Source organism: Canis lupus, chromosome 15 (genome assembly GCF_011100685.1).
Source record: "Canis lupus familiaris isolate Mischka breed German Shepherd chromosome 15, alternate assembly UU_Cfam_GSD_1.0, whole genome shotgun sequence".
In the NCBI taxonomy this organism is placed as follows: Eukaryota; Metazoa; Chordata; class Mammalia; order Carnivora; family Canidae; genus Canis; species Canis lupus.
In genome coordinates, this window is record NC_049236.1 from 12,718,753 (window position 1) to 12,744,922 (window position 26,170).

Sequence of the window (26,170 nt, forward strand, 5' to 3'; positions counted from 1 at the left end):
GGCAGGTGGCCGTGGTAAGGTCATGGGAGGGAAATACGGCTCCCCTTAGGATGTGCATCATTTCTTTGCTGAGGCGAGGAGTAAGTTGGAAGTAGCCAGGCAAGGAGGCTGGAGGAGGAGAGCGGCCACCTCCGCCAGCATGCTCCTGCGTCTCTGGGGAGGGCGCGAGCCGCACAGCGCAGGCAGCAGGAGGTTGGAGCCTGAGCGGCCTGGGGGGAGCTCTCATGGAGGCTGTTCCAGGCTTCTGAAAGTGAGGATGTTCAACCTTTAACTTTATTTAACTTTATTTTTTAAAGATTTTATTTATTCATGAGAGACACACAGAGAGGGGAGGGGGGTGGACAGAGACACAGGCGGAGGGAGAAGCAGGCTCCATGCAGGGAGCCCGATGTGGGACTCGATCCCGGGTCTCCAGGATCCTGCCCTGGGCCGAAGGCAGCGCTAAACCGCTGAGTCACCCGGGCTCCCCTCAACATTTAACTTTAAATTGTGCTTCTGTGGTTTAAGAATATTTCCCTCCCCAAACTTTCAGTACCTTTGGTTGCACACAAATGCTTCAAGGGAATGGTCTGGGGGGAAGACGAGGGGGAAAAGTTGAATTCCCAGGGAAGGTGAGTGGGGAAAAGTGAGGAAAGCGTGGCCAGGTGAGATGACACCTGGCGAGATGAGGTCACAGGTCAGAGGACACAGAAATGTGGAGGCAGCAGCAGCAGGTGTTCACAGAATCAGCTGTGTTAAGCCTCAAAGGCCTAGAATTTTATTTGTAGTCAGTTATGGCAATGGGATGGGACCGTGGTCTCTCTGGACATGTGAGGCATGGTGTGAGCGCCCCGGCCGAAGGAGCTGGCTCCCACGTCACAGCCCAGCCTGCCGCCGTGCAAAGGTGCCAGGACCTTAGAGAATTACTAAGGCACCATTTACTGAGCATTGGTACTCTCTGGGTACAGTCACTTGGGATGTGGCCCTTGTGCTTGGTCCTTGCCCCGTGGAGGCCCCAGGGAGCAGTGCTGCCACGGAGGCAGGGCCAGAGGGGCGGGAGCAGGAGTGGGATCCTGACCCAGTTGTGGCATCAGGCAGCTGGGGTCACATGCCTTCCGGGGAGGGCGATGCCCGGCAGGCAGGGGGAGAGGACGGGGGGCTCCCAGGCTAGCCGAGCCAGCCCCCCCAGTGCCTACGGTCTCCAGCAAGTCAGGGCTCTCCTGGACTTGAAACTCCTCGAGGCCACAGAGACTCTGCACATGTTTGGAAGTGACGGTGGCAAAAGGCAGAATGAGTGGTGCCACGAGAGCCCCTGCCGCAGAGGTCCCTGCCCCAAACACCACCTGTCACCGCACCACATTCCCCTCTGGGCCCTCGCTCCCTGGGGTGTGTCAGAGGAAGGAAAGGCCCCTCCTGGGTTGGCGCCCACTACAAAGTGATGGCTAGGGGTTGGGAACGGGGCGGGGGGCGGGTACAGGGGAGCAAAGTGCACTTGGACATTGCAGTGTCCTTGCAACCCCTCTTCTTATAGCCTCCACTTTTTTAACCCTCAAACCACAGGTATCCTAAAAGTTTTGGAACAGAAGCACCAAGAGGGTAGAGTGTTTCTGAGGTAGGGGTGTAGGGCAGCGTCACGGGAGAAAGAGCTGGAGTCGGAAGCCCCCGTGTGAGTCCTGCCGTGTGGGCCCGAGCAGCCCACGGCCCTCTCCGGGCTCCCTTTCTCCCCGGGCCGTGTGCACACCAGGCCGGGGCTCCCGCGGGCTCGGCCCGTCCGCTGTTGCCACTGCCGCCAGGTCTGCAGAGTCACGCAAAGTAGCCCCACAGGAAGACGTTGATGGCCAGCAGCAGGATGGCCTGGACGTCGCAGACGCTTCTCCAGAGCGGCTCCTCGGCGATGCTGGTCAGTGCCTGGCTGCGCGCAGCCGCGTCCTCGGGGCTCAGTGCTGGCTCGGGGTGTCCGGGGAGCCCGCAGAGCCAGGCCCCCAGCAGCCTGCCACACCGCCTGCACGGGCCTGAGGACCATAGCGGGAGGGCAGGGGGAGCGGGGTAGGGGGGGTAGGTGGGGAGGAGGCGGGGGGGGGGGTGAAAGGCGGGGAGCTGGTGAGACTCGAGGGGGCTGCACAGAAAGGGGGGCGGCACTGGCCTTGCTGGGAGCCCACAGGCTGGGCCCGGCCGGAGCCCTGGCCACAGCACTCCTCCAGCAGAGCCTCCCGGCGACGCAGGCCAGGGGCACGGGGTGAGGGTGATGGGGCTCCTGCCAACTCCGAGCACGAGGACCGAGTGGGGCGGCCCCCGGGCTGGGACCCAGGGGCCCCTCCAGGGCCGCTCCCCCACCCCTGGCCTCCCCAAGGCCCAGTGCACAGTCACCCCCTCGGCCTCTCCGAGCCGCAGCATCATTCTCTCTCAAATAGGTTGGCCGGGTGCTCGGCTTTCTCCAGCTTGTCTTGAGCATCGAACGAGAATGCACATTCGCTAGCATTTTAAAAAGTGACCCAGGCTGGGCAGCAGGGAGAGGCCTGGTGACTATCATGTTCTGACCGTGCACGAGGCCAGTGCAGACCCGGCTTCCTGCACCAGGACGGGGTTGCTCGGAGGTTAAAGGGTAGCTCAGTTCACCAAAAATTAAGTTTAAAAGAAGTAATAAAGTCAATATTTTAAAAAATTGTTTTGCACTAGCAGATAGCCCATCAAAATAACATTCATTGAAATTGGAAATGCCCTATTATCTTAATGACTCTGGAACTCGGTACCTGGTAAGTTCAGTGCGACTACAGAGTGCGGCCTCTGGTCCCGTCAACATACCATGTGGCCTTGCCCCCTCCCTGTACCAGGAGGGAAGAGGCTCAGGGAAGTGGAGGGACGCCTTCGAGGGCACAGAGCAGCAAAAGCATTTCCAGGCGTGAGGTTTTTCTATTGCATTGGGCTTTAGCGGTTTAGCATTATTCCAAGCCCACCCAAGAGCTCTCCTGATGCTCAGGGCCGCCCTCGGAGGCCGGTGATGCACCGATGGTCCTCAGGCCCGTGCATCGCACGCCGGTTCCGAGGCCCCAAGAAGTCACTAGGTGGTGACTGGTGAGCAGAGACTCGGTCCCTCTAAGTCTGTCTACAACCCCATGTGTACACTTCCTTCAGACCTACTCGCTGGCAGTACAATGTTTCTCTTCTTTCTCTTTTTAGGGCACAAACCCACACTGCTGTTTTGCTGTTTAACCTCAGATGACACACCGATGCGCCTTCATCTGCCCCTGGGCCTTTTGGGAGGGGGATTCCAGAGGCTGCCTTCCAGAAGGAGTGAAAAGTGCCTCCTTTGTCTTTTTGGGAAGAAAGTGCTCCCCCACCCCACCCCGGGAGGCAGGCATTTCTCTGCTTCCCCGGGGACAGACTCTGCCCTGTGGCAGGGGGATGGGGGGAGCCAGGGAAAGCTGCAACGACAGGGTGAGTCCACCTAGTGCTGGGGTTCAGCCGGGAGAGGCAAGTTGTGCCCTCCCTCCTCCCTAGCTTCTTACCTTCCCCTTTCTTCTCTTGGCATCTACCTCCGCGCCATACATTTCTTAGGGACCTAGACCTGGTTCCAGCCACGATGGGGGGGGGGGGGAACCCTTTGGGAGACCCCATAAGGTGCACAGACCATGAAGCTTGAGAGACAAGGGGTTACATTGTGCAACACGCTGCAACTAGTGGGGTAACTGATTAGACGGAGGGGGTGACTGTGAGCCTTGGTGGTGCTTCCTGAAGTAAGCCTACGTGGGTGTTGACCTTCGGAAGTGTGTAAAGGCTTACGTTCTCCATTACGCAGGCTTTGCACGGTGCACCACTGGCTTTTACTTGCTGCATCTCAGGCGAGAAGACCTGAGAGTTAGATCTGGGCGGGAGGCTGAGCTTAGGACGTCACTGACTCTAGGCACCTGGCTGTTTCTCTAGGCCGGGCCTTAGCAAAGGGGAGGCAGTCAAGAGAGGTGGGCAATTTCTCAGGCCTCGGGGGAAGCACAGGGCCCCCCAAACCTGGCAAAGACGAGGGACCTGAGCAGCAGTGCCTCCAGCCGTTCAGGCCCGACAACTGGCACTTTGATCATCTTACCTAAGCTCTCACCTTACGTGAGTTATGAGAAGTGTGGGCACCAGGGGCTTGTTGAGGCCCTGATGGAGCCAAATGCAGTGGGAGAGGGCGGCTGACGAAGGCGCACCCTCTCCACCCAGGGGCTGGCTTCCCTCTGACTGAGGCAGGAAGTTAATTTAGGACTTAAATTTCATTAAATTATTCTTTCTCGAAGGCAAGAGACATTGATTTGGGGCTTTAACCGGCAAAATGATGTTAACTTTGTTTGACTGTAATTTTTCCTTGGGAATCCTATAATTTAGGAAATCTCTATAGTGTCCTCATACCAGACGATTGTGACGTTATTATGTGATCACACTACAGGAAGGTCAGTTGTGTCTGAAACAGCGACATTATGTCCTTAGCCAGTTTTCAACTTTAGGGACCCCGCGGCCTTGGAGTGAACCTGACTAAGCTAATGTTCTAACCCGCTTAGGAACCTCTAGGAGGCAAAATGTATGTGGCCCATCAGCAGCTCCAGGCTGGCACCCACAGGAATGGTCGTTGGCCTTAGGAACCTGGCGCAGATGGGCAGGACTGTGTGGACGCCCGGCGGCCAGCCCTGCTTCTGTGTGGCTCCAGGCAGAGTGGCTAAGCCCCGTGGGAGTAAATGAATAATAGAGGGGGGGCCCGCTTCTTGGACGTGCCCCATGTGTCCTTCCATCTGGAGGGAACACCCTTTGACTTTCTGGCCTCAGACTCATTCAGTCAGAGGAGAGGAAGGGACTGGCCTGTTGGTAGGTTTGGGAAGCCCGGGGGGGCAGGGGGAGAAGGGGGGTGCGGCACGCTGGGCTCTGTCCTCCCTCCTGCTCCTTGTTAGTGCAGGGCGCACGGGGAGGCGACCCAGGGGCACGTCTGTGTGGTGTTGGGCTTCGGTGTAAGGAAACGCAGCCCCCAGGACCTAAAGGAAGTCTTCCTACCTATCTTTGGGCTCCTGACCGCCTTCCCTGTTTGTCTGTTTTGACAACTAGTTTAACAGCCATGCGGGAAGGAGGAACGGTGATGTTTTCTCCGGCACACCTCAGAGGCCCCCCGTGACCCCCAGGCCGTGCCGCAGCTTGCCCCAGCCTACCTGCCTGCCGCTCCTGGGCCTGGCTGCAGCACTCTGCCGCTTCCCCCCCTGCAGGACGCACCCCCGATGGCATCTCAGGGGTCCCTGGTGCTCCCTCGGGGACCTCCTTCTCCAGCTCAGGGTGGGGATGGTGTCGGGTCCACCATGTCAGGCGAGCCAGCTGGAGGGAAAGGAAATGCTGTTTGACTCAGTTTCCTTTGTGGGCAAGTCTTGCTGTGGGAAAAGCCGAGCTACTAGTGAGCAGTGGGGAACAGGGGCCCAGCCCAGGGCCCAGCCTGGAGGCCTGGCTCGCGGCCCCAGCGCCCTTTCTTCTGGAGATCTGTGCCTGCCCTGAGCACCTGCTCCGGGCCGCACCCACAGGCTGGGGGGAAGGGGCCGGCCAGGGAGGCAGGCGGCTTCCGAGGCCCGGCTGTGGAGTCCAGGGTCTTAAAGGGAATCTTGCAGACCGTGGAGAGTCACTGCAGACGTCAAAGGGAAGAGACTCTAAGTTGTAGGATTTAGATAGATCCCTCGGAATGAATCAAAGGGATGCAGGCTGGAGGCTGGTGGAAGAGCAGAGAAGAGATACAGAGCACCCAGGGTAGGAGAAAGGGGTGGTCTTCGGGGCCAGAAGCAGCGAGCATGGCTCTCAAGGCCCTGCCTTGGCCCCCAGGTGGGTGGTGAGCGAGCCTGAAGAGCCTGGTGATGAAGCAAAGCTGCACCCCCTGTGTGGCCCTGGTGCTTTCCCCCCTCTGCTTCTCTCCGAGCAGAAAGCACAGAAAGTTCTCTGGCTCATACCAGCTGCAACCAACCACAACTATGTGAGCTCTGAGCTCTTTTCCCAGCCCAGTGGGAAAGACCTGGGTCACACATTGGCCCAGGTATCCCCAGCCCTGTCCCAAAATCCCTACACATACGTGTAGTGTATGTGTAGTGCAGAGCAGTGTGCAGAGTGAGGGGTCATCTCCCAGGACCCTCCCCACTGACGTCCAGCCATGTCCCCGTGTGGTTTTGTGAGAGCCCAGCTGCTTCTCTGCTTACAAATACCTCCAGTGAATGTGACTTCACACTCCCACCACGTGTCGTTAGAGTATACGGGTGGTGCCTCTGTTACAGGAAGCAGGCGGAGTTTGATCTGAATCTTGGGCTAGAGAAAGAGAATGGAGTTTCCTCATCATGTAGAGGATTGTTGAACTCACAGGTACGGATAAGACAGCTCAGGGACGGTGTGGGGTGAGAAGGGCCCTAGGCCACAGGTGGGCCCTAAGGAACACTGATGTTGAAGACCATGAAGAAGGCAGAGGAGTGATCGGAGGATAGAAAAACAAAACTGGAGAGGCTTATGTCACGGGCGTGAACGGAAGAGAGGTCTCCAGGCTGCGGGAAGTGGTCAGTGGTGGCCGGTTCTTCTCAGAGCTCAGGGAGGATGAAGATGGGGATGCGGTCATTAATTGTTTGCAACAAGAAGGTTATTGGGGTCTTAGAGCAATTTCGGTGGGAAGGCGGGACACCAGCCAGGCTGGATGAGAAGTAGACAAGAGGAGGGAAGTGGAGGCTGGCAGGGGAGGCCATCCTGCAAAGTCTGCTGCGGAGGAGCCGAGGGGAGGCTCCGTCACTGGGGAAGGACAGGGTCCGGGGAAGAGATTGTCAGGTGGGAGACACGTCAGTGCAGGAGTGAGACAGCAGATAATGGAGAAGGAGGTGAACATTCAAGCAGTGGGGAGAGAGCCCTTCTGGAGTGAGCCTCTGTGGGCTTCCGCCGAGGGCATGAAGTCATTTCGCAGACTCGAAAGCGCCATTTGGGTAATGGATGGGATTACAACTTCCACCCAATGTTTCAGGGCCTGACTTGTGGCACAGGCTCTCTTATGGGCTAAATAACATCTCCCCCCCCCCCCCCAATTCAGCGTGTCCAAAGGTGACTGTGTGTGGAGATAAGGCCTTTAAAGTGGTGATTAGGGTTGAATGAGGACCTTAGAAAGGCCCTAATGCAGTATGACTGGTGTCCTCCTAAGAAGAGGAGACTGGGACACAGACACACACAGGGGAGGACAGGGTGATGACAGAGGGGGAGGCAGCGGTCGGCAAGCCAACGAGGGGGCCTCCGAGGAAACAGCTCTGCCCACACCTCATCCCAGCCTTCCCGCCTCTGGAGCTCTGAGGACCAGTGCTCCAGCTGGGAAGCGCCGGGTTGTGGCCCAGGCCCGCAGCGCCCAAGCCGCCCAGTACTCCTGCTGGGAAGGTGAAAGGTGGGACTGGTAAATCTGCCAGCATAGGGGGAGCACTTGCTCTGCGCGGGAGCACTTCCTCTGGTGGGCTCCTTTCCCCAGCTCTTGACTGGCCAGCGAATCTCCACCGGTCCTTCGGGGCCAGCTCACTGTGCCCTCGCCAGGGAACCCCCCACAGCCGCCGGGGTGACCGCCCCTCCCGTGCTCGGCCCCACGTCGGAGGGTGGGCCTCCTGCACCCCATCGTGCTAGAGTGACTGTTGGGCTGGTGTCGGCACCCGACACGCTGGCAGGGACCGTTGGTCTCTGCGACCCTGGCATAGTGTCTGGCACACAGCAGGTGCTCACTGAGGAATTTGCCAATTGAATGAATCACTTTTCCCGTGGGAATTAATAATCCAGTGAGCTCCCCCCCACCCTAGGACGTGTGTGTGGCCACAAGGGAGACGACCCAATGGCATGAAACTGGACGGTAGCACCCCGGGCCCTGGAGGTAGGGGAGCGCCGGGAGGGGCCCCAGTACAGGCTCTCCACCTGCCTTTTCCTCAGGGATGGGGGCGGTACACAGGCTGACGGCCACGATGACCACGGCCGTGAGCCCGCAGAGCAGGAGCGCGAAGTAGAGGTAGTGGAGGTCCTTCAGCACGGCCGGCCTCCGGTCCACCTCCCCGCAGGCTGGCACCGGGTACGAGAACTCCAGGATCATGCGCAGCAGCCCCACTACCAGGCCGGACATGAGGCCCCAGAAGGCTCCCTGTGGAGAGAGAGCAGACGGGGGCCAGGGCGGGGTCAGGCGGGAGGCCTTGGCCAGCTAAAGGCCACAGGTTTGTTATGGTGTTTGCGGGGGGGCCCCCCCCCAGGGAGCTCCCCACTAGTGCTGAGGCTTCGTCTGAACTCAAAGGCCCGGAGTAGTGGAAACAATGACTCAGCCTCTCCAGCTTAGAGTTGTTTCGTGTGCAATGATAAGAGAAATTATTAATTAATACTAAGTATAAATGCGTAGCATTCAACTGGAATGAAATATGCTTTTGTAATAAGTAGGGGAAACCGGGATCCCCCAACCTGATTTTCTGTTATAATAAATAAAAAAATCAGAATGAAGCTCTTCCTCTCTTATTTTTTTAAAAAGAAAAGCTCTGGCTCCTCCCCTGTCCCATTTCTAACGCCAGTTGACCCTAACCTTTACCTGGCCCCTGTATGTGAGAGTCAGGTGGATTGTATTTTTAAAAATGAGATGCTGATCCTGATTTCAAGAATTCTAGAATGAGCAGAAGCACCCAGAATTGCACCCAGCCCTTCTGTGCACCACGGGTAGCAGCAGGGAAATGAGGCCGTGGAGGCTCGGATGTCTCTCCCGAGCACCCCGTAGGGTAGGTGCTCCCGACGTGCGCGCACACCGCAGCCATTATTAGTATTTCTTGTTGAATTATCTTCCCTCCCACCTGGCTCGGTGATGGGAGACCTACATGCACCTTGTCAGCCATCGCATCTAGAAGCCTCCATAATAGGGTCGATGAAATGCTGGTTGAGTGAATGAATAAATCAAGACCTGATGCTGCGGGGACGCGTAGGTGGGTCAATGGTTGAGCCTCTGCCCTCGGCCTGGGGCGTGATCCTGGAGACCCGGGATCGAGTCCCACATTGGGCTCCCTGCATGGAGCCTGCTTCTCCCTCTGCCTGTGTCTCTGCCTCTCTCTGTGTTTCTCAAGAATAAATAAATAAAATCTTAAAAAAAAAAAAAGAAAAAGAAAAAGACCCTATGCTGTGGATGGGGAGACGGAAGCTCCTTTGGGAGGCAGGGGGCCTGTCCAATACGCCTGAGGGCGACCCCAGGCTACGGACACACTGGACCTCCTGGCCCTCTGTGCCCAGGGAGAGAGGTGCCCTGCTGCACTCACCGGCTCTGTGACCCTCTTGCAGAAAATGGCCAGCAGGAAGAGGGCGGTGATCGGCGGGGCCAGGTAGCTGGTGACGGACTGGATGTAGTCAAAGAGCTGCCCGCTGTTGGAGCTTTGGATGATGGGGATCCAGAGGATGCTGACAACAACCAGGAACACCACAAACACTCTGCGGGGAGGGCACAGGGCACTGTGAGGAGCGCTCAGGCTGGCCTGGGCATGGGATGGGGGAAGGTGAAGCATAGGAACCGGAAGGGAGAAGGGTGGGGGATACGTGGCCACGGAATCAGAGAATGCTAGGAGCCTGGAAATGCAAAGATTCCAGAAACTTAGACTTTTTCTGGGATCAGAATCCCAGAAACCCAGGAATTTTGAAATGGGGTCTTGGAGGTCATGTAGCCCACCCGCTCTTCCGGGAGGAACACAACCTTTCACAACCCCCCCACCTCAGTAGATGCCTCTGGTCTCGGCCTGGGACCCCTCTCCCGGCATCCACGCCCTGTGCAGGACAGCGCCCCCAGGACGGCTTCGGCGTGGGCCCTCTTCCCTGCTTCGGGCGGCCCCGGCTCTAACCTCCTGCTCCTCACCCTGGCATTTGGCTCAGAGAAGGGACTCCGCCGCCGTCACCTCCTGACTCCCCCTCAGCGGATGCTGGCGCAGGCCCAAGACCCCTACCGCCCTCTCCTCGATTTCCCGAACGTGCTGAAAACCTCGGACACGTGGGGCGCGGTGATGCGCGCGGCCAGGAGATGGCGCGCGAGCCCCACTGATGAACAGAGGGAAGGGACCCGCCCGGTCCTCTCCTGTCCCCCTCCCCACAGCCCCACAGCCGCCACCCAGGCGGTGGGTGCTCATCCCTCCCCTCCCAGTCCGTGGATGCTCAGGCCTCGCGGCCGGAGTCCCCCAGGAGCCCCCCATGCACGGGCCGGGGAGCGCGAAGCAGGGACACGCAAGAGGGCAGGTGACCGCGACTCCAGCCCATCTACCGGAGGGAGAAGAAACCCGTTAGTCCAGAAACCCGAGTCACAGAGTCACCGAGTCACCGAGTCACCGAGTCACGGAGCCTGACGTGATGAAGCAGAGCTTGGAAAGCGCCCCCTTGGCCCCACCTCAACTACAAGCCTAGGGAGAAAAGGACAAGCCACCAGCCATAGTTTGCGAAGCACAAATCGAAGCCACCAGACAAAGCTCAAATTCCCCGGCTGGCTGCTCAAGGCCCTGCGGCCCTGGGGGTGGCCGTCCCGCGAGCTCCCCCGCTGAGGCGGCCCCGGCAGCCCAGGACAGTCACCCCGCGACCCCGGCAGGGGTGCGATGCAAGGGGACGCCCGGGTGAGTCAGGCGGGGTCGCCCACAGGCCTCTGCCACTGGGCCCAGGCCCGAGCTGATCCTAAAGCTCCGGGTGAGCTGCCTGCTAACTTTCCCCAGCTCGGTTCACTTCCCTGGGGTGCGCGCTTCCTCGGCTTCCCTCACTTACTCTGTTGACCACCTTCTAAGAGAAAGTTCAACAGACGGGAAGAGATTTTGTTTTTCCTCCTTATTCTAGAAGGGGAGGAATGTCTAGAGCTGGGGAGGGACTTACCCAAGGTCACGTAGGCAGTGGGCGCTGGAACCAGGCGCTCGGCCTTCCAGTCCAGGGCCCAGGCCCCACCGCATCTCCCAGGGCAGCCCAGGGCAGGGAGGGGAGCTTAGAGGGGTTCCCCCCAGAAGGAGGGGCTGGCGCACCTGCCCACCACCATCAGCTCCTGCTCTGTAGCCTTCCTTCGGAGGCGCTGCCACACGTCGATGGCAAACAAGGTGCTGCTGCTGTTGAAGATGGAGGTGAGTGAGCTCATGAGGGCGGCCAGGATCACGGCGATCATCAGGCCCCGCAGACCTGGGGAGAGGCGAGGTCTCCTTGGGCAGCCCCCTCCGGGGGCCACGGAGGCTGCAGGGTCCAGCAGAGCCCAGGGTTTGGGGGTGGGGGTGGCGTCGCCTCAGGTTCCCATCCGCGTGCGTGAGGACTGCAGGCGGCCTCGAGGCCGGCTTCTGGATAGGCCGAGCCACCCGCACCAGGCCTGCCCAGGCTCCCCCTCCTCGTCTGCACCCCTAGGAGCTGGGGCCTGGTGGTCCTGCAGCTTGGACATCCCAGTCTGCATTTCAGAGCTGCAGACGCTTGGGTACTGGGCCCCTGGCCCGGAGGGGGTGGGGGAGGGTGACTGTTAGTACTTGGGCGTTTTCAGTTTCTGTGTTTCTTTATCGACACTGGGGTGCCGGGTTAAGGCCCTGGCCTGGGAGGCAGAGGCCCCGCATTTGTTTCTGCCCGTAGCTAGCTGTGTGGTCCCTGAAGTAGCTCCTTCCTGTCTGGACCTGTTCTCTCCCTGGGGGCTCCAGGAGGTGGAGCCTATGATGGTCTCTATCCTCTATCCTCTATCCAAGCTTCTAGAAACCACCACTCACGTTCCCCTGAGGAGATGACTCCCCATCAGCCCTACGTCAGCCCTCTTTCCTCCCAGTCCGAACATTTAACCACCTCCTGAGGCCTCCCTAAAGCCCCAGGTGTTCCAAGCAAACCGAGGCCAGCACCTTCCTCGGGGGCCTTCTGTGTCTTCCTTCGGTTAACAACCTCCCGTCTCCACACCAGACAGTCCTCCTAGACCCCCTCCTCTGCTCCCCTCCCCTCCCGCCTCCCTCAGTCAGCTCCTCCGTGGACGGCCTGTCACCCCCGGGCCTCCCACCACCTCTGCTGTGTCTTTGGTTCATTTCTTGTTCTACCGGAGGGAGGGGACAGCCCAACTCAAGGATTCCCTCATCAACCTGACTTTCTTCCCGTGTCCCCACTCTCGGTATCCTTGTAAACCCAGGACCTGGGGGCCCTCTCTGGATCCCTCTGTCTTTCTCATCCCTCAAATGTAATCTGTCACCAGATCCTGCCACCTCTGTCTCATAAATGTCTTTTAACCCTTTTCTGTCCACCTCTGAAACCACTGCCCCGGGCCACGCCGCCATCACCCCGCACCTGGGGCACCGCAGACCCCTTGTTCACGGTCCCTCTGCCTCCCTCCATGCAGACTGAGCCTCCCGACGCTCAGGCCTTGGCCTCCTCTCCATTCCCCACCGTCCATCCCTCCCGCCTGTGAGCCCACGGGGCGGCGTCAGGTCACACCTGGCGCTCTCTGTGAGGCGGGGCCTTGGCACACACAGTCCTTCCTCCCCGATGGCGTTTCCCACAAACACCCAGCCTTGTCTGCTCAAGAGATTCCTCAGGACCAGCTCCATGTCCTCCCCTCTGGGAAACCTTCTCCGACATTCCCCCAGGCGGGTCAGGTGCCTCCCCGGGCTCCCCCGGCCCCACGGGGTCCCCACACCGGGTACGCAGTACTGTACCCTCTGTGAGCCCGGGTATCCTGGAGATGGCATAAAGCCCTTTTATCCTTGCTTCTCCAGGATAAGAGCCAGAGCAGGTGCTGGTGGAAAGTGTGTGTGCATGTGCGTGTGTGTGTGTGTGTGTGTGTGTGTGTGTATGTGTTGGGGAAGGAGTGTGGGGCTGAAGGCTTCTATTCCCTCTCCCCGTCCGTGTCCACCCTTGATGCAATCCCTCCTGGGCAGCGGGGCCTGGGGAGGTTGGGAGGGGGGCGTGGAGGGGGCGTGGGGCAGACAGGACTCACCAACGGGCATAAGGGCGATGACCAGCTTGGGGTAGGCGATGTTGGAACAGCCCACTCGGGCCCCGCAGATTCTCTGGCAGACGTCAGGGTCTACACAGCCCACCTCGTCTATAGAGGAAGTGATGGCCGTTAGAGCCCAGTCTTCTTGTGCCTTCTTGGGTTGGTGCAGTATTTGCTTTCCAACAGGGAAAAACCATGGGTAAGTGTTTACTGGTGACCCTGGCAGGAGCTGCATCTCTTGTAGGGGCCGGAGGGGCAAGGGCGGGGTAGGTGTCTGGGTACTATGAGTTAGCTGCTTCCAGTAAGCCTCCTGACCATATACTACCCTGCAGAGCTTGATAGACCTCCCTGTGTTTTAGGCCTTATATCTTGATAAAAGGAGAGAGGATATGCTTGGGAGGCCTCAAGAATGCCTTCGTTGGTCATTCCTCATAAAGGGAAAGTAGGATTTTAAAATGACATCTGGATAAAAATCTCTTTTTCTGAAATATCTACTGTATGTTTGTCCCACAACACTGAACACACTAGGTATCCTTACTAGAAATAGCATGTGGCCCCCCCATGACCCCAACCCACATCTAGTGCAGCACTGCCCAGCTCTTACCTGGGTACAAGGCCCGGCTGATCATGCCGGGCATGACGATGAAGAACATGGGCAGGATCTTCAGGTAGCCCCCCAGCACAGAGCCTCCCTTGGCATGGGACAGATTCTTGGCAGAGAGAGACCTCTGCACGATGACCTGGAAAGGGAGCAGTGGAGACTCACCACTTGGATTGGACAGGGCTCAGCTCCACCACAGGTGAGCCCTGAGCTGGTCCCGGAATAAGTCCCAAGCCCTGTGCATCTAGATGCACGGTTTTCAGGCAGGGAGCTTGTGATGGCTGGGCCAGGCCTGGCTGGGGCATCACCTGGTCCGTGCACCAGCACCAGGTGGCCAGCACCGTGAGCCCGAAGATGAGGCCTGGCCAAGGAATGTCCCCGTTCACAGGGTCCCGGAGCATGTGGAAGGCGTCCGCCCGGGGCAGATGGCAGGTGGTATTGGGGACCGTGGCATTAGGGATGGCCTGTCTGTACCGCTGCTCCAGGCCTGGGTACCAGCCTACCTCCTGAAAGCCTGTGGAGAGACCACAGTGAGGGATCTGTGAGCCTGTCACACGCCCCCACCCCAGCTTCCAGTCCCACGTGGCGCCTGGGGGCTTGGAACTGGTATGGGACTGGGAGGGGGAAGGGATGTGTGGCGCAGACCCTCAGTTGGTGTAGCCCCATCTCTGCTCTTCGGGAACCCCATCCTGGAGGTGGGGGGCAGAAGGATGGGGAATCTGGCTCTGTGCTCTGGAAAGTTCCAGCCAAACCACAGAGGTGAAAGCCCAAGACAGATCAGAGAGCAATTTCTACTTGGTGGTGGGATGCGCTCGGGCCTCTACCTTACCCAGAAACATGAGGACCAGGGCGCCGCCCACCATGATCACCGTCTGCAGGGCATCTGTGTAGATCACGGCAGTGAGGCCCCCTGTAGACCGGAGGACAAGGCCGGTCAGGTGACACCAAGGGGGAGCTCTCTGGGCGTCTGTCCTATGCTTGGCCACACCGGGGAGCCCTCCCAGCAGGTGGATCCGCCGCCTGCCTCCAACCCCCCAGCCCTCAGCTGGTCCCAGCCACGGGCACTCGGGCCTTTCTCTCCCCAACGGCCCCTGAGCGTGGCTGCTGTGCCTCAGTTCTTGTTTTCAATATCCCAAGGCTGTTCCTCTGCCCTGCTGGTAGCGCCACCAGGATACTCCCTCCTTCCCCACCCAACACCATTCAAATCCCCCATCCTTGCAGGCTGACTTAGCCCTGAGCTGGGTTCCCAGGTGCCCAGGCCTGAGAGAGGGGCTCTGGTGGACGACAAGGCAGGCTGGTGGCTTTGTCTGGAGCAGCCCCTAGTGATGCCAGTGCTGATGACAGTCCCCTCACCACACCCCTGCTCACTGCTGCATCGCCAGGCAGCCCTCCCCACCTCCCCCTGGCTCTCAGTCTCTGCTCCCGGTGCCTGCACCCTGATGCCCTCAGCCCTACCGGCGATGGTATAGACAGCCGTCACCACCAGCAGCACCACCGTGGAGAGATAAAGATTCCAGCCCAAGGCCATCTGGACGAAGAGAGCTCCAGAGAAGATGTCAGTCTGCAGAGAGCCGAGACCCAGGAGTCCAGGTCACCTGAGGCCCTCGCTATGCCACCAGGACACGGTCGCCTCCTGCTCAGTGATACCAGGTGCTATCGGCCCTCATCACACGATGCGGGTGAGCCTAAAGCACCGTGCTGAGGGGGACGGGCTTGACCTCGCAGACGCCAAGGAGCCAGAGGGATGTTCAGGCCAAGAAGCATCACATAAATCTTTGAAATTGGGAGCAGTGTAATCTGGTGCCGTGAAGGCAGGGGTGAAGGAATGAAGTGAAGACAGAGGAGGTGAAGTGGGGAGCAGGGGTCAGAGAAGAGAGGGCTCACTGACTGCCCCCAGCAGAGCCGAGGCCCACCCAGTGGCCAGGTGGGCCCACGCTGACCTGGCGGGCTGGAGCCCAGGGCGGAGGACCCCAGCCCCGAAGGCTCCGCGTGTGTGGGTTTACTGGGGACTCGGAGAGCGTCCTTTGCCTAAGCTGACCTGGGCTCATTTTCAAGCATCGTGGACAAGCGGCTGTACGATTTTGTCCATCTCTTGCCCTGGCAGCTCAGACTCAGTCCCTTTCAGTGTGTGTTTGCTGATCCCACTGCACGGCTGCTTCATAAACCCATCCCAGGGCTACAACGGGGCAGCGTGCAAGGACACCCGGACTGGATCACAGGACCCAAACTTTAGTTCCAGGCCCACGGCTGCATTCGGTGTGGACATGGGCAAACCACTGACCAGAGTGTAGGCCAGTGGGGGAAGAATAAAGACCCTTCTAACTGCAACATCCTAGGCGATCGGTGCATGGTGCTGAATGGACAACCAACTGATGGAGAGGGAGCGGGATGAACGGGCTCCGGATTATGGGTTGTCATTTACCCAACAGACATTTCTCACTCATCTGTGATTACTGCTGGGAGGGGGCTTGCACTGAAGATATGTGGACTCATCCCTCCTTCCTCCCTCCCTCCCTCCCTCTCTTCCTTCCACCTATTATCTATCTATGTATCTATCTATCATCATCTATTCCTCCCTCCCTCTCTCCCTTCCTTCCTTCCTTCCTTCCTTCCTTCCTTCCTTCCTTCCTTCCTTCCTTCCTTCCTTCCTTCCTTCCATCTATCCAACCATCCATCCATCCCTACAGCCAGCGATAAGCCATGACCTAAACTCAGCATCTTCAGGGAGACGGGATGGCCACACTGCAGTGGGTACTCACGGAAATCTTGGTGAAGATGTAGAGAATCAGAGACAGGACAGACATGTACACCTGGATCCTCTGGCCCCCGAATCGCTTCTTCAGGTACTGTGGCATTGTGACCACGCCGGCAGCGATGTACACGGGGACGAAGATCCAGCCCAGGGCCAGAAGCAGCCAGGTTGCCTTAGAGAGTGGGGAGAAGAAGGTACCCATGTCCTAGATGCAGATGGAGGGGCAGCCCCTACCCACATGGTGATGTCGGGGAGCACTCCGCTGGGAAGCAAGGACCCAGGACCTGGTCTGAGTGCTGTGTGACCTCTGAGTCCCTCTGCCTCCTCTGAGCCTCATCTGTAAAATGGTTTCTCTGTTTACCATGCAGCCTCCCCAGTCAGCTCTGAGCTTCCTCTCCACACTAAAGCCTGGGAGGGGGTAGGCGGGGGGGTTCAGACCTCCATCGTCCCTGAGAAGCCTCCAGGCCTGCTTCCTTACGTTCCATTCAAAGCCCCCCACAGCAAGACCTCCAGCCGCTCCTGTCCCGGCCAGACCGATGAACAAGCCGCTGCCCACGTTGCTGGACATCAGAGACGCTCCAATCTGCAAGGCACAAGTGGGGTCAGCTTTAATCAAGACCAATCTGGAGCCAGGACCACAGGCTGCATGGCCCATGGACAGAGCAGGACCTGGGCTCAGGAAATCTGAGATCAGAGGAAGGAGAGGACGTGAGGGAGCAAAGAGGAGGAGGGATAGAACTGACATTTATTGGGTACCTACTGTATACGGGCACTGCGCGAGGCATTTAATATGCACGAATACACTTAATCTTCATAAATATTTCAAGGGATGGGTATTAATCTTTTCAATTTACAGAGGAAGGAAATAACGTTGGGAAAAATGAAGCCGCTGGCCTCAGGCCACCTGGTGAGTGAGTGGCCAAGTGGGAAAGAAGGAAAGCCGTGGGGAGCAGGGTGCGTGTAGGGAGGACCAGGCTCTGCACTGGGGCCATCCATCTAGGGGCCCCCAGAGACGAGGGTGCTGAGGGGAGGGGGTCCCCCATGAGAGGGACTGGGGGAGGCCCTCGGCCACCCCTGTGCCTGCAGGCTCCAGGCAAGGCTGGGCAGAGGGGGGAGCCGAGGGGCTGAGCACTGGCAGGGCCAGCCTCAGAGTTGAGGTCATGTTTCTGCAGGAGGCAGAAACTCCTCAGAGGCCACGGAGACAACGATAGAAGGACGACATCGTGGCGGTTGCTACGGTTAGTACCTCATCATTGCTACAGTTAGTGGCCAGGCGCTGCTCGAAGCTTCCTCACTCAGCCTTCACTGCAGCTCCGGCCGGATGTCCTATTATTACCCTGCTTGACCTGAGCAGGGTACTGAGGCACAGGTAAATGACCTGCTCAGGCTCCAGAACTAGTGAGTGACAGAAACTTTGAACCTTGTTTGTCTGACTCCGGTAATTACTGCACAATTGTTACTGAGCACCTAGTGAACACTCATTACTGTTATCTTTTATTATTTGATGGGATCCCTCATGGGGCAGGGAAAGGGGCAGAGGGAGGGGCTTGGGGGCCTGGGTGGAGGCGAGGCCTTGGGGACAGACTGGGGCCAGAGGTGAAGAGCTTTGCTCCAGGCTGGCACCCTGTTGTCACCTTAATAAAATCACTTCCTCTTGCAAATGCACAGACCTTCACCTGTAAAATGCGGGGACTCATGTCCTCCCACTGCCTGTCCTAGAGCTGCTGGACGACAGAGAGAGGGAAGAAAAGAAAGGTACTCCTGGGCTGCTGGAGGCATGAGAACCCCTCGCCCCTACCTCCTCCGCCCCAGACACCCGAACCTTCCAGAGAGCCCCGTCAGCACCCTGGGCCTCCTCTACTCTTCAGGGGGTCTGTAGCAGCGCAGATGGGGAAACGATGAGAACCAAGACAGGGACAGGGTGGTTGGTGGCGTGGGAGCCGTGTGTGCCCGGGTGGGAATGCAGCCAGCTACCTGCGGGCTGACAGCCCCACTGTTGGGTCTCCAGGCAGGGCTTCCCTCCCGCCATGCTCTTTCAGGAAGAGGAAGTGGTTCTGAGGACCAAGAGACACAAGTGGGGTGGCCCAAGAGGAGGGATTGGGGCTTGCAAAGGAGTTGGGATTGATTCCCTGAGGTTGCTGGGGGTTTGGCCCCTGGCACCCCCCTTGCTTCGCTGCTTTGCAGTACTGAGCAGATGCTTCTCCTTCCCGGCCTCCTGGCTGAGCTCAGAGGCTTCCAGAAGCACTCCCGGCCCCTCTGCTTCCCTCCAGCTCAGCGTTTCTCCTGTCATCGTGTCTCTCTGCCCAGCTAGCCTGAGCTTCTCCAGGACAGGGACATTCTAGGTTATTTCTGCAGGTGCCTAGGGCATGCACTCAGGAGGCACTTCTCCGAGACGTGCGTTAGCAAGATGTCCCAGGTCGGGTGCCTGTGGGCCACAGGGAGGGAGCCCGGAGAGCCGGGGGCTGCTGCCTTGGGGTAGGAGGGGAAGACGAGATGAGGACCCAGCGGTGGGAAGGGGCAGAGAGGCAGCCCGACTCACCGGCCACCAGCTCATGGACCTCCCCGCCAGGAAATAGCCGCCGATGGTGCCCCTGCTGGCTCGGACGGATGACTGGAAAGGAAGGGGAGAGAGATGAGGATGGGATGGGATGGGCTCCCCAAACTCCCCCACCTCTGGCCGCCTCAGCTCCCGGTCCTGGGCTCAGGCGCTGGGGGACGCAGAGCCGGAGCAGCAGGCCTCAGTCCCACTGGTTTTACTGCACGGGCCTTCAGGGGGCGCCACGGCCTCTCCCTGGGGCCCACAGAGGTTAAAGCCGTCTGGAACGGCGCGGAGCCCGGCAAGCGGGCCTGACCACGGTTACCATCGCGGCGCCCTCCCTCGGCCCAACCTGGCTTCAGGAAGAGCTGGCGTCTGATCTGATCGGAGGGCGGGCGTGGAGGCCGCCGCCCCCTCCTTTGTGCAGGCCCCCCTCCCCCCCGCCCCCCATCCCGGACTGGCCGGCTCTGTCCCGCTGCACAGGCCCCGCAGGCCCTGCCCGGAACTGGCTGGTGGTGCCTCCCGGCCTGCTGGGGTGGGGGGGTGGGGGGTGCCCTGGAGCACAAGAGAGGTGGACATGAATGACCTTCTTCTGAGGCCTCAGGGCCCGGGAAGCAGAACCACGAAGACTGTTTAAGATGCTGAAGCCAACAGGCCTGTGACAGGGCCTAGGGGTGGGACGGATACCCGAGGGAGAGGAAGGAGAAGAGAAATGGGGCAGGAGCCTCTCCGCTCCCAGGGAACATAGGCGGTCACCCCGGAGAGGCGGGCCAGGGAGGCTGCTGCTGGGGGGGCCTCGGCGTGACCTTCCTCCGGCACCGCTGGCCTTTCGGGCAGCCCAGGTGGGCAGAAGGAATTCATTCACATGCGAGGAAACTGAGCCTGAGTCAGAGAGCAGCTCGTCCAAAGTCACCGAGGAGCTGGTGCCTTTCCGCCCTCCACCGTTTGCAGGTGTCTTCCTCACACCAGCCTTGGGAGGCCGGGACTGTCCCCCAGCTTTACGCTGGGGGATCTGAGGCCCAGAGAGGATTTGAGAGCCTGTCCTGGTGAGCGACCAGCTGGGACTCAAATCACTGTCTGGCACCCAGCAGCATCTGAGGGCTCCGGCCTGTCCCCCCAGGGGGCCGTGATGACACCTGCTGCCTGTTGCTGCCCACGGTGTGCCAGGCACTTTGCCAGGCACTTAAATGTGTTGTGTTGCTCCATGGCCATGACCCCCCTGGGGGGCAGTGTTCATCATTCCCAGCGACCTCAGGAGAAAACGGAGGCTCAAGGAGCACGTGCATGTTCCCAGGGCCCCGTGGCTCTAACTGTCGGAGGTGGGATCTGAACTCAGGGTTCGCTGGCCCCTTTCCCCGGCACTGGGGCCCTGGTGACAGTGAAGAACAGAAGGAACTCTGGGTTCACCTCTCCCTCCCCACGAGCACACAGCACGAGAACCCCAGCTCCGTTAGAAGGCGCTCCTCCTTGCCAAGACACCCCCCAGCGGAGGGTTCGCAGAGTTGGCGGCCTTGGCCAGGGGAGGACGGCGGAGTGGGGACTGGGCCGCCAGGGATGAGTGGGGCCGAAGGCCCTGCGCAGAGGCAGGGAGTTGGGAGGGGGCTTCGGGCCTGGCCTGTCTGGGCTCACTGTGTGCCCTCAGGCAACTCACATCCCTCTCTGGGCCTCAGTCTATAAAAGAAGGGTCGGAGAGGATTTCCAAGGGCCTCAGCACCTGGGCCCTATGCTCCCCGACGGCCCACCCAGCCCCCAGCACGGGCAGCCAGAGATGAGAGGCCCCACTCCAGCCTCTGGGCCTACTCACCCAGACCCCCACGCCGATGACAAAGACGAAGTAGACAACCAGGACCCCGATGTCCGAGGCGTGCAGGCTGACTCCCGAGCCCAGGACCGCGCGTGGAGCTGTCGCTGGCCTGACCCCATTTCCGGGAGCTCCGGGCCCCATTGTCGCGGGCTCCATGCTGCTCTGTTAGAGTCACTCACCACCGGCTGGGCTGGACTTTGAGGCGCTCCTGGCTGCGTTCCTGCCCTTTAATGATTAAACAGCCCCGAGTGCCATTAGCTGCTGAGAAAGCTCTGAGCCCCACTGGCACGGAAGGTCCCGGTCCCCTTTTCTCCTAACTGCCACCCCATCCTCTGCAGGACTCTCTCCCTTTCCCTGCCCCCAGTACACTCGCGTGTGCGTGCGCACACACACACACACACGTGCACAGGCATACGACGTGCACACTCCCACTCCTGGAAGGAGCAGCAGGAGGAAGACAATGAGGACAGGAGTAGCGTCGTGGAATTCTGGAGCTGGGAGGGACCTCAGAAGTTGAGCTGTCCAAGCGCCGGCTTAGGTGGAGAGGAAACCGAGGCCCAGGGAGGGAAAGGTCACAGGGAAGTAAGATGGAGCTGGGCCTGGAGTCCAGCTTTCTCAGTAGTGAGTTTGTGCAACTTTCCTTATTCCCAGGAGGAAGACAGGGAGGAGAGGAGGGAAGAGTGCTGTGATCTTGCCAGTCTCCACGGCGGCGTCACCTGCTCCTACCTCCAATCCCTGCCCCCAGGCATAATTTTTCCTTTTTTTTTTTTTTTAAACAGTGTAGGAAACTGAGGCCCGGGAAGAGACATGTTTATTCCAAGCCACAGTGTGGGGCTAGAATTCACACTTGTGGGTCCACACGCCTGCCCTGCGCTGGGACAGACAAATGCACGGATGTGGAAAGGACAGCAAGTGCCCTGGGTCCAAGGAAGACCAGCCGTGCCCAGACCCAGGCCGCCTGCTTTCCCGTCCCAGCAGCACATCCCACAGAGCTGCAGAGTGACCAGGGACAGACTGCCCCAGCCCCCCTCAACCCCGGCCATCCTCCCCGCACATCTAACCCTGGGCCCCCCGCTGCCGCCCGGTGCAGCTGAGACCCCCTGTTAGGCCGCCAGGCCCTGCCGCAGCCCGGAGCCCAGACAGCGCCGGGAAGGGAGCCAGGGAGGTCCTGACACCTGCAAAGTAGATGTTGTGCTGCTTACAACCAAGTCCAGCCTTGACATATCTGTGAGCCCCGGACTCGCCTCAGGGCCTGTCTAATTGTGCCTTCCCAGAGCTGCGTCATTTGTCTCCGGCTCACAACCAACGAAGCAGAACAACTTAGCAGGGGCAGAGGGGCTGCGGGAGGCGGGCAGGGTCATGCGGGCCCCGGGAGGGAGCACGGCTGCGGACGGCCCACGGGCGTCCTGGTGACCAGGTGAAGTAGAAAGGATGACGAGAAAAGACAGGCCACGCTGGAGTGAACGAACCTACACCAGCCCCGTCAACTCTGAGCCAAGGGCGCTCCTGAGCGGCAGCTGAGGACTCACACGCGTACCCGTGGCTCAGAGCCACGGAGGAAAGATGCAGGGTGACCACTACGGATTTTCCATTTAGACAGCGGGGATTATGAAATCCAGGCGGGAAGAGTCTCATCCAGAGTGGTTTAACCCTGCAGGCAGGTGTCGGCACTCGAGGATGAGGCCGCGCACACCCAGGAAACCCTCTCCAGAGCTCCCGAGACGGAGGATGTGGCCACGCTGTCCTTACAGGAGGCGCGCACCTGCGCTGCACCTGGCTCGGGGAGGGGGCCGGGGACACTCGCAGGAGAGCCCAGGGGCTGGGGGGGGCGGGGGCTGGCGGGCCTGCGGGGGGGGGGCTCACACAGAGCACAGCAGAGGGGGGCAGGCGGGGAGATGGAGACCCGCCCTGGAAGGGGGAGCTGCCAGGAGAGGGTCCAGAGGAAGACACAGGTGAGTAACAGGTGGTGCGGACATTCTCTTTCTGAGTCGTATCTGAATCGAGACTGTTTTCGGAGTCCAGCAGCAGCAGGGACGGCTGTGGCTTGCTGGTCACGGGGACGCTCCTGGAACGGCGGGAGTTCCAGGCTCGGGGTGACAGAGGGACCACGCTTGAGAAGCTGCTGTCAGGGTGCCCTCCCTGCATCCTCCTTATTCCGTGTGTACTTCACAGTCGGGAGAAGCAGGCGCTTCACTTGGGGTGTGCGCTGCCTGTGTCTCCCTTCGGCTGTAGGCTGTGCCGTCATGGAAGATTCCGGAAACCAGAGTTCCTCTTGGACTCCCGGGGCCAGAGACTTCCTCCGGCCTTCTGGCATTGTCTTGGGAGGTGACTGCCTTGGTGACCTGACCCTCTCCACCCTCCCAGGCTAAGTGTGCCCTGCCCCTCCCGAAACTCCTGCTGCCCCATCCAGCCGCCCGGCCTCTCTGCCCTCGGGCTCCGCACTGGCAGACTGGCCACAGCTGTCACAGCGTCCGGGGGCCCACAGCAGCCCGCTCAGGGCAAGGCTCTTCCTTCCCTTGTGCCCTCGCACCGCTGTGCACACCTGGTGCAGTTCCCGGCCAGGCCACCCTCCCCAGCCCCTCCAGGTCTTCCACGTGCCGTGTCCCCCTCCACCACCCTTCCTTACAAGGCTTCTCTCCCCTAGCTGGAAGGCCCCCAACCCCACCCTGCCCCCCATTTATCTCACCGATGTGGCCTTACTAGATGTGAACCCCCCAAGGAGCCTGGGTGCCTCATTCCCCCTCACGTCGCCAACAACGGGAGCCAAGTCAACACGAGAATGTTTCTAACAGGCTGTGTCGGGTGAGAGGGGCAGGGGGCAGTGGGCAGGAGCAGACGGCACTCCAGGTGGAGCGAGGCAGGAATCCGCAGAGGGGTCTCAGCAGGTGTGCGTGGTCAGGGAATGGCTTTGGGGGGGGGGCAGTGAGGGGGTGCTGCAGCCTAGGGCCGAGAGGGGGAATGTGGGGGCAGGAGGCATTCTAGAAAATCCCTCAGGGGGTCACTCTGGGGGTTGGTGAGGATGAGGAAGCTGGCAAGACAGATCAGGTGAGATTGGCACCCAGTGGAAGGCATAGAGAGGAGAGGGTCCCGGGTGTTCTTACGGAGCCAGAAGCGCGTGGACCTGGGCAGCTCCCTCTCCCCTGGGGGCCCTGCCCCCCCACACCGTGGTGCCAGGGCCAGGATCCTCCATGGCGGGTGCCCCACCCCTGGGTGGTCCTTTCTCTCAACTCCCAGGGCCTAGAGGGCTCATCCCCTCCACAGAGCCATGAGTGAGCAGCCTTGGGTTGCTCGTTCCCAAAAGGACTGACCCCGTAGCCAGGCCAGGTGGGGTGGGAAGCCCTTGGCTGGGGGAATGGAGCACTCACGGCAAGATCTTGAGTGTGAAGCCTGAAATGCTGGTGGTACAAAGTGTGCTGGGCCCCCCGAATCCACAGTGGAAGGACACGGCCTATCACGCTGCTGCCTGGGTGTTCCCATCTCCAGGGCACCCGGCCCGGCCCCAGGAAGAATCCTGGGCAGACTCCGTGGTACCTCTGGCTGGCCTCACCTTGCCTCCCCCTCGCTCTGCCTCCTGGCAGGTTCTTCCTGAAAAACCACTGGAAGCCGACCTTCCTGCTGCGAACTTCCTCTTCCAGAACAATGGGGACTACCTCTGCCGTGCGTGCCACAGTGTCCCGCAGGTCACAGCCAAACCTGGCCGACATTGTGACGTTAACTGTAGGAGCTTGGTTATTCCGATTTTGTTAGGCGAGGAAAGGAGCTCGTCGGTGACGTCCCCTAGTTACGGCTAATTCGGATTCTGAATTCAGCCTTGATTCACCCTAAAAGCTGTGCTAGACCGCGTCCTGCTGCTCCTAATCCTACGTCTCTGGGAGAGAACGGAAGGTGTGTCCGTCTAATGGAGGGGGCCCTGGGCTGTGAGGGCTTCCTGCCTGCAGTGGGCACAGAGGTGGCCGGACTGGGGCTGCATCTGCGTCCAGCCCCCCACCCCCACCGTCAGCCACCCTTCCTCCCCCTGTGCGGATCACACAACCCCACCGCCCCCAGGTGCGGTCACAGGGTGGGGGAGGGAGGAGGCCCTGCTGGGCAGGCTAGACCCTAAATTCCTAGAGGAAAAGATTATTACAGAAGAGGAGCAGACTGAGAAAGACAGTGACAGGGCCGCAGGGGAGGGTGGGGGGAGAGAGCAAAGAGAAAGAAGAGGGTCTAGTCACACAGGTACCTCTGTCAGACCCCGGGACCCCTACCAGTCACCTGGCCTGGGCAGGACCTCCTGGGGCGGCCTCTCAGCCTGGGGCTCAAGTCCTGCTGGGTGAGCCCTGGCTCCTCCCCTGGGGACGAGGTGGGGGAACCCGAAATCTCCCTTCTGCCCACTGGGCCTGGCTCTGAAGGCCCGCACCTGCACTTGTCCCTGCCACTGGGTGTGGTCTTGGGGAACAGAGAACTTACCTGTGCCCGGGCTTCTCCAGGACCTGGGTGGGGGGCAGATGGGGAAGACCACGGTGGGAGATGGGTGCTGCGGCTGCCGTGACAGCCCTCACAGCTGGGCGGACGGGTTTCCCTGGGCAGACAGGTTTCCCCACGCATTGTTCGGAGCTGAGGAGAGCATCTTGGGCTGGGCCACAGCTCGGGCACGGGCACGGCTGGCACATGCGCACACGCGTGCATGTGTACGTACTCCTAACTAGCAGCTTGTCCAGGAAACGCTGTGGAGTCGTCATAAGTGCAGACTCTCAAGCCACAGGAGCGCAGGTTCACTTAGGCTCCATGTGCAGCAAGGGGGGTGGGATGAGGGCAAAGCCCTTCAGCTTTCTCAGTCCCCTCTTCTCCTCTACAAAACGGAGATAGTAACTATCGCACGAGCGGCTGGAGGAGTGAGTGGCCGTAGTGGATTTGCGAATGTTTCAGGAATTGCCCAGGACAGTGCCTGTGGGAGGCACGCTGTTAGCTCAGCCCCGAGTCCCTGTGGCCAGACCTGGGAGGGCAGCGTCAGTGAAGCAGGAGAGCCACGGGTGGGGTGGGAGTGTGAGTCCCGGTTCTGCTGCTCACTAGCCACACCGTGATGGAAGAAGTATTTAACCCACTGAGCACAACATTTTGCATCTGTGCAATGAAGTAATAATACACTGGAAACAGAGAGTTGGGGAAGCTGAACCATGAGATGCCAGATTATTTCTGTCTTGGAGTGGCTGAGGTCCACAGGGTGAGAATGATCTAACAGGTGCCTGCCCCCCCAAATGTGAGACGGAGCACCTAGGAGCCTTGCCGTGGTGGCCTTGGCAGTGGTGGAGCTCAGCAGGCCTGTGCCGCACCCACAGCCCCTGGGCATTGAACGCCGTGCTCACCCAGATGCTCTCGGCCAGCGACGAGCACGGCTGACACCGTGCGTGCCCTCTCCTGCAGGCAGGCAGTGTGGTCTCCATCTCTGGCTGGAGGGCTCCTCCCAGGCCAGCAGAAACCTTCTTAGAACTGCCTAGAATCTGTCTGGCCTTCCCCTCTTCCCTCCCGGTTTCTCCGGCTTCCCTCCATTTGGCTTCTCGTTGTTTCCCCCAGCTGACCTCTTGCCTGTCTGACCCGGTCTC

The 26,170-nt window shown here is 60.0% G+C and overlaps 1 protein-coding gene across 3 annotated transcripts; it reads right to left on the reverse strand.

Moving 5' to 3' along the window:
- Window positions 1–340: 340 nt before the first annotated feature.
- On the reverse strand, window positions 341–25,185 carry SLC5A9 (solute carrier family 5 member 9). Of its 3 annotated transcripts, XM_038558107.1 has the most exons (15): window positions 25,038–25,185; window positions 20,589–20,813; window positions 18,788–18,859; window positions 16,727–16,831; window positions 16,256–16,420; window positions 14,952–15,057; window positions 14,326–14,406; window positions 13,805–14,010; window positions 13,500–13,635; window positions 12,896–13,003; window positions 10,974–11,124; window positions 9,252–9,420; window positions 7,892–8,107; window positions 5,148–5,307; window positions 341–1,991 (listed from the first exon to the last, which is right to left on the reverse strand). In XM_038558107.1, the coding sequence occupies exons 2-15, from the start codon at window positions 20,742–20,744 to the stop codon at window positions 1,783–1,785; spliced, it is 2,040 nt and encodes a 679-aa protein (XP_038414035.1). In that variant the 5' UTR covers window positions 20,745–20,813; window positions 25,038–25,185; the 3' UTR covers window positions 341–1,782. The 3 variants fall into 3 exon arrangements, with proteins under 3 accessions (XP_038414035.1, XP_038414036.1, XP_038414037.1); XM_038558108.1 differs by lacking the exon at window positions 25,038–25,185 and having other exon boundaries at window positions 20,589–21,032; XM_038558109.1 differs by lacking the exons at window positions 18,788–18,859; window positions 20,589–20,813; window positions 25,038–25,185 and having other exon boundaries at window positions 16,687–16,827.
- Between the last annotated feature and the right edge of the window lie 985 nt (window positions 25,186–26,170).

What these genes read in the sequence shown, in the direction of transcription:
- SLC5A9 (XM_038558107.1), bottom strand. Translation starts at nt 20,744, where the DNA reads ATGGAGCCCGCGACAATGGGGCCCGGAGCTCCCGGAAATGGGGTCAGG. An exon ending in TCATCGGCGTGGGGGTCTGG is followed by an intron (nt 18,860 to 20,588) that starts GTGAGTAGGCCC and finishes CTTCCTTTCCAG; the next exon opens with TCATCCGTCCGAGCCAGCAG. An exon ending in GCAAGAGGGTCACAGAGCCG is followed by an intron (nt 8,108 to 9,251) that starts GTGAGTGCAGCA and finishes CTCTCTCCACAG; the next exon opens with GGAGCCTTCTGGGGCCTCAT.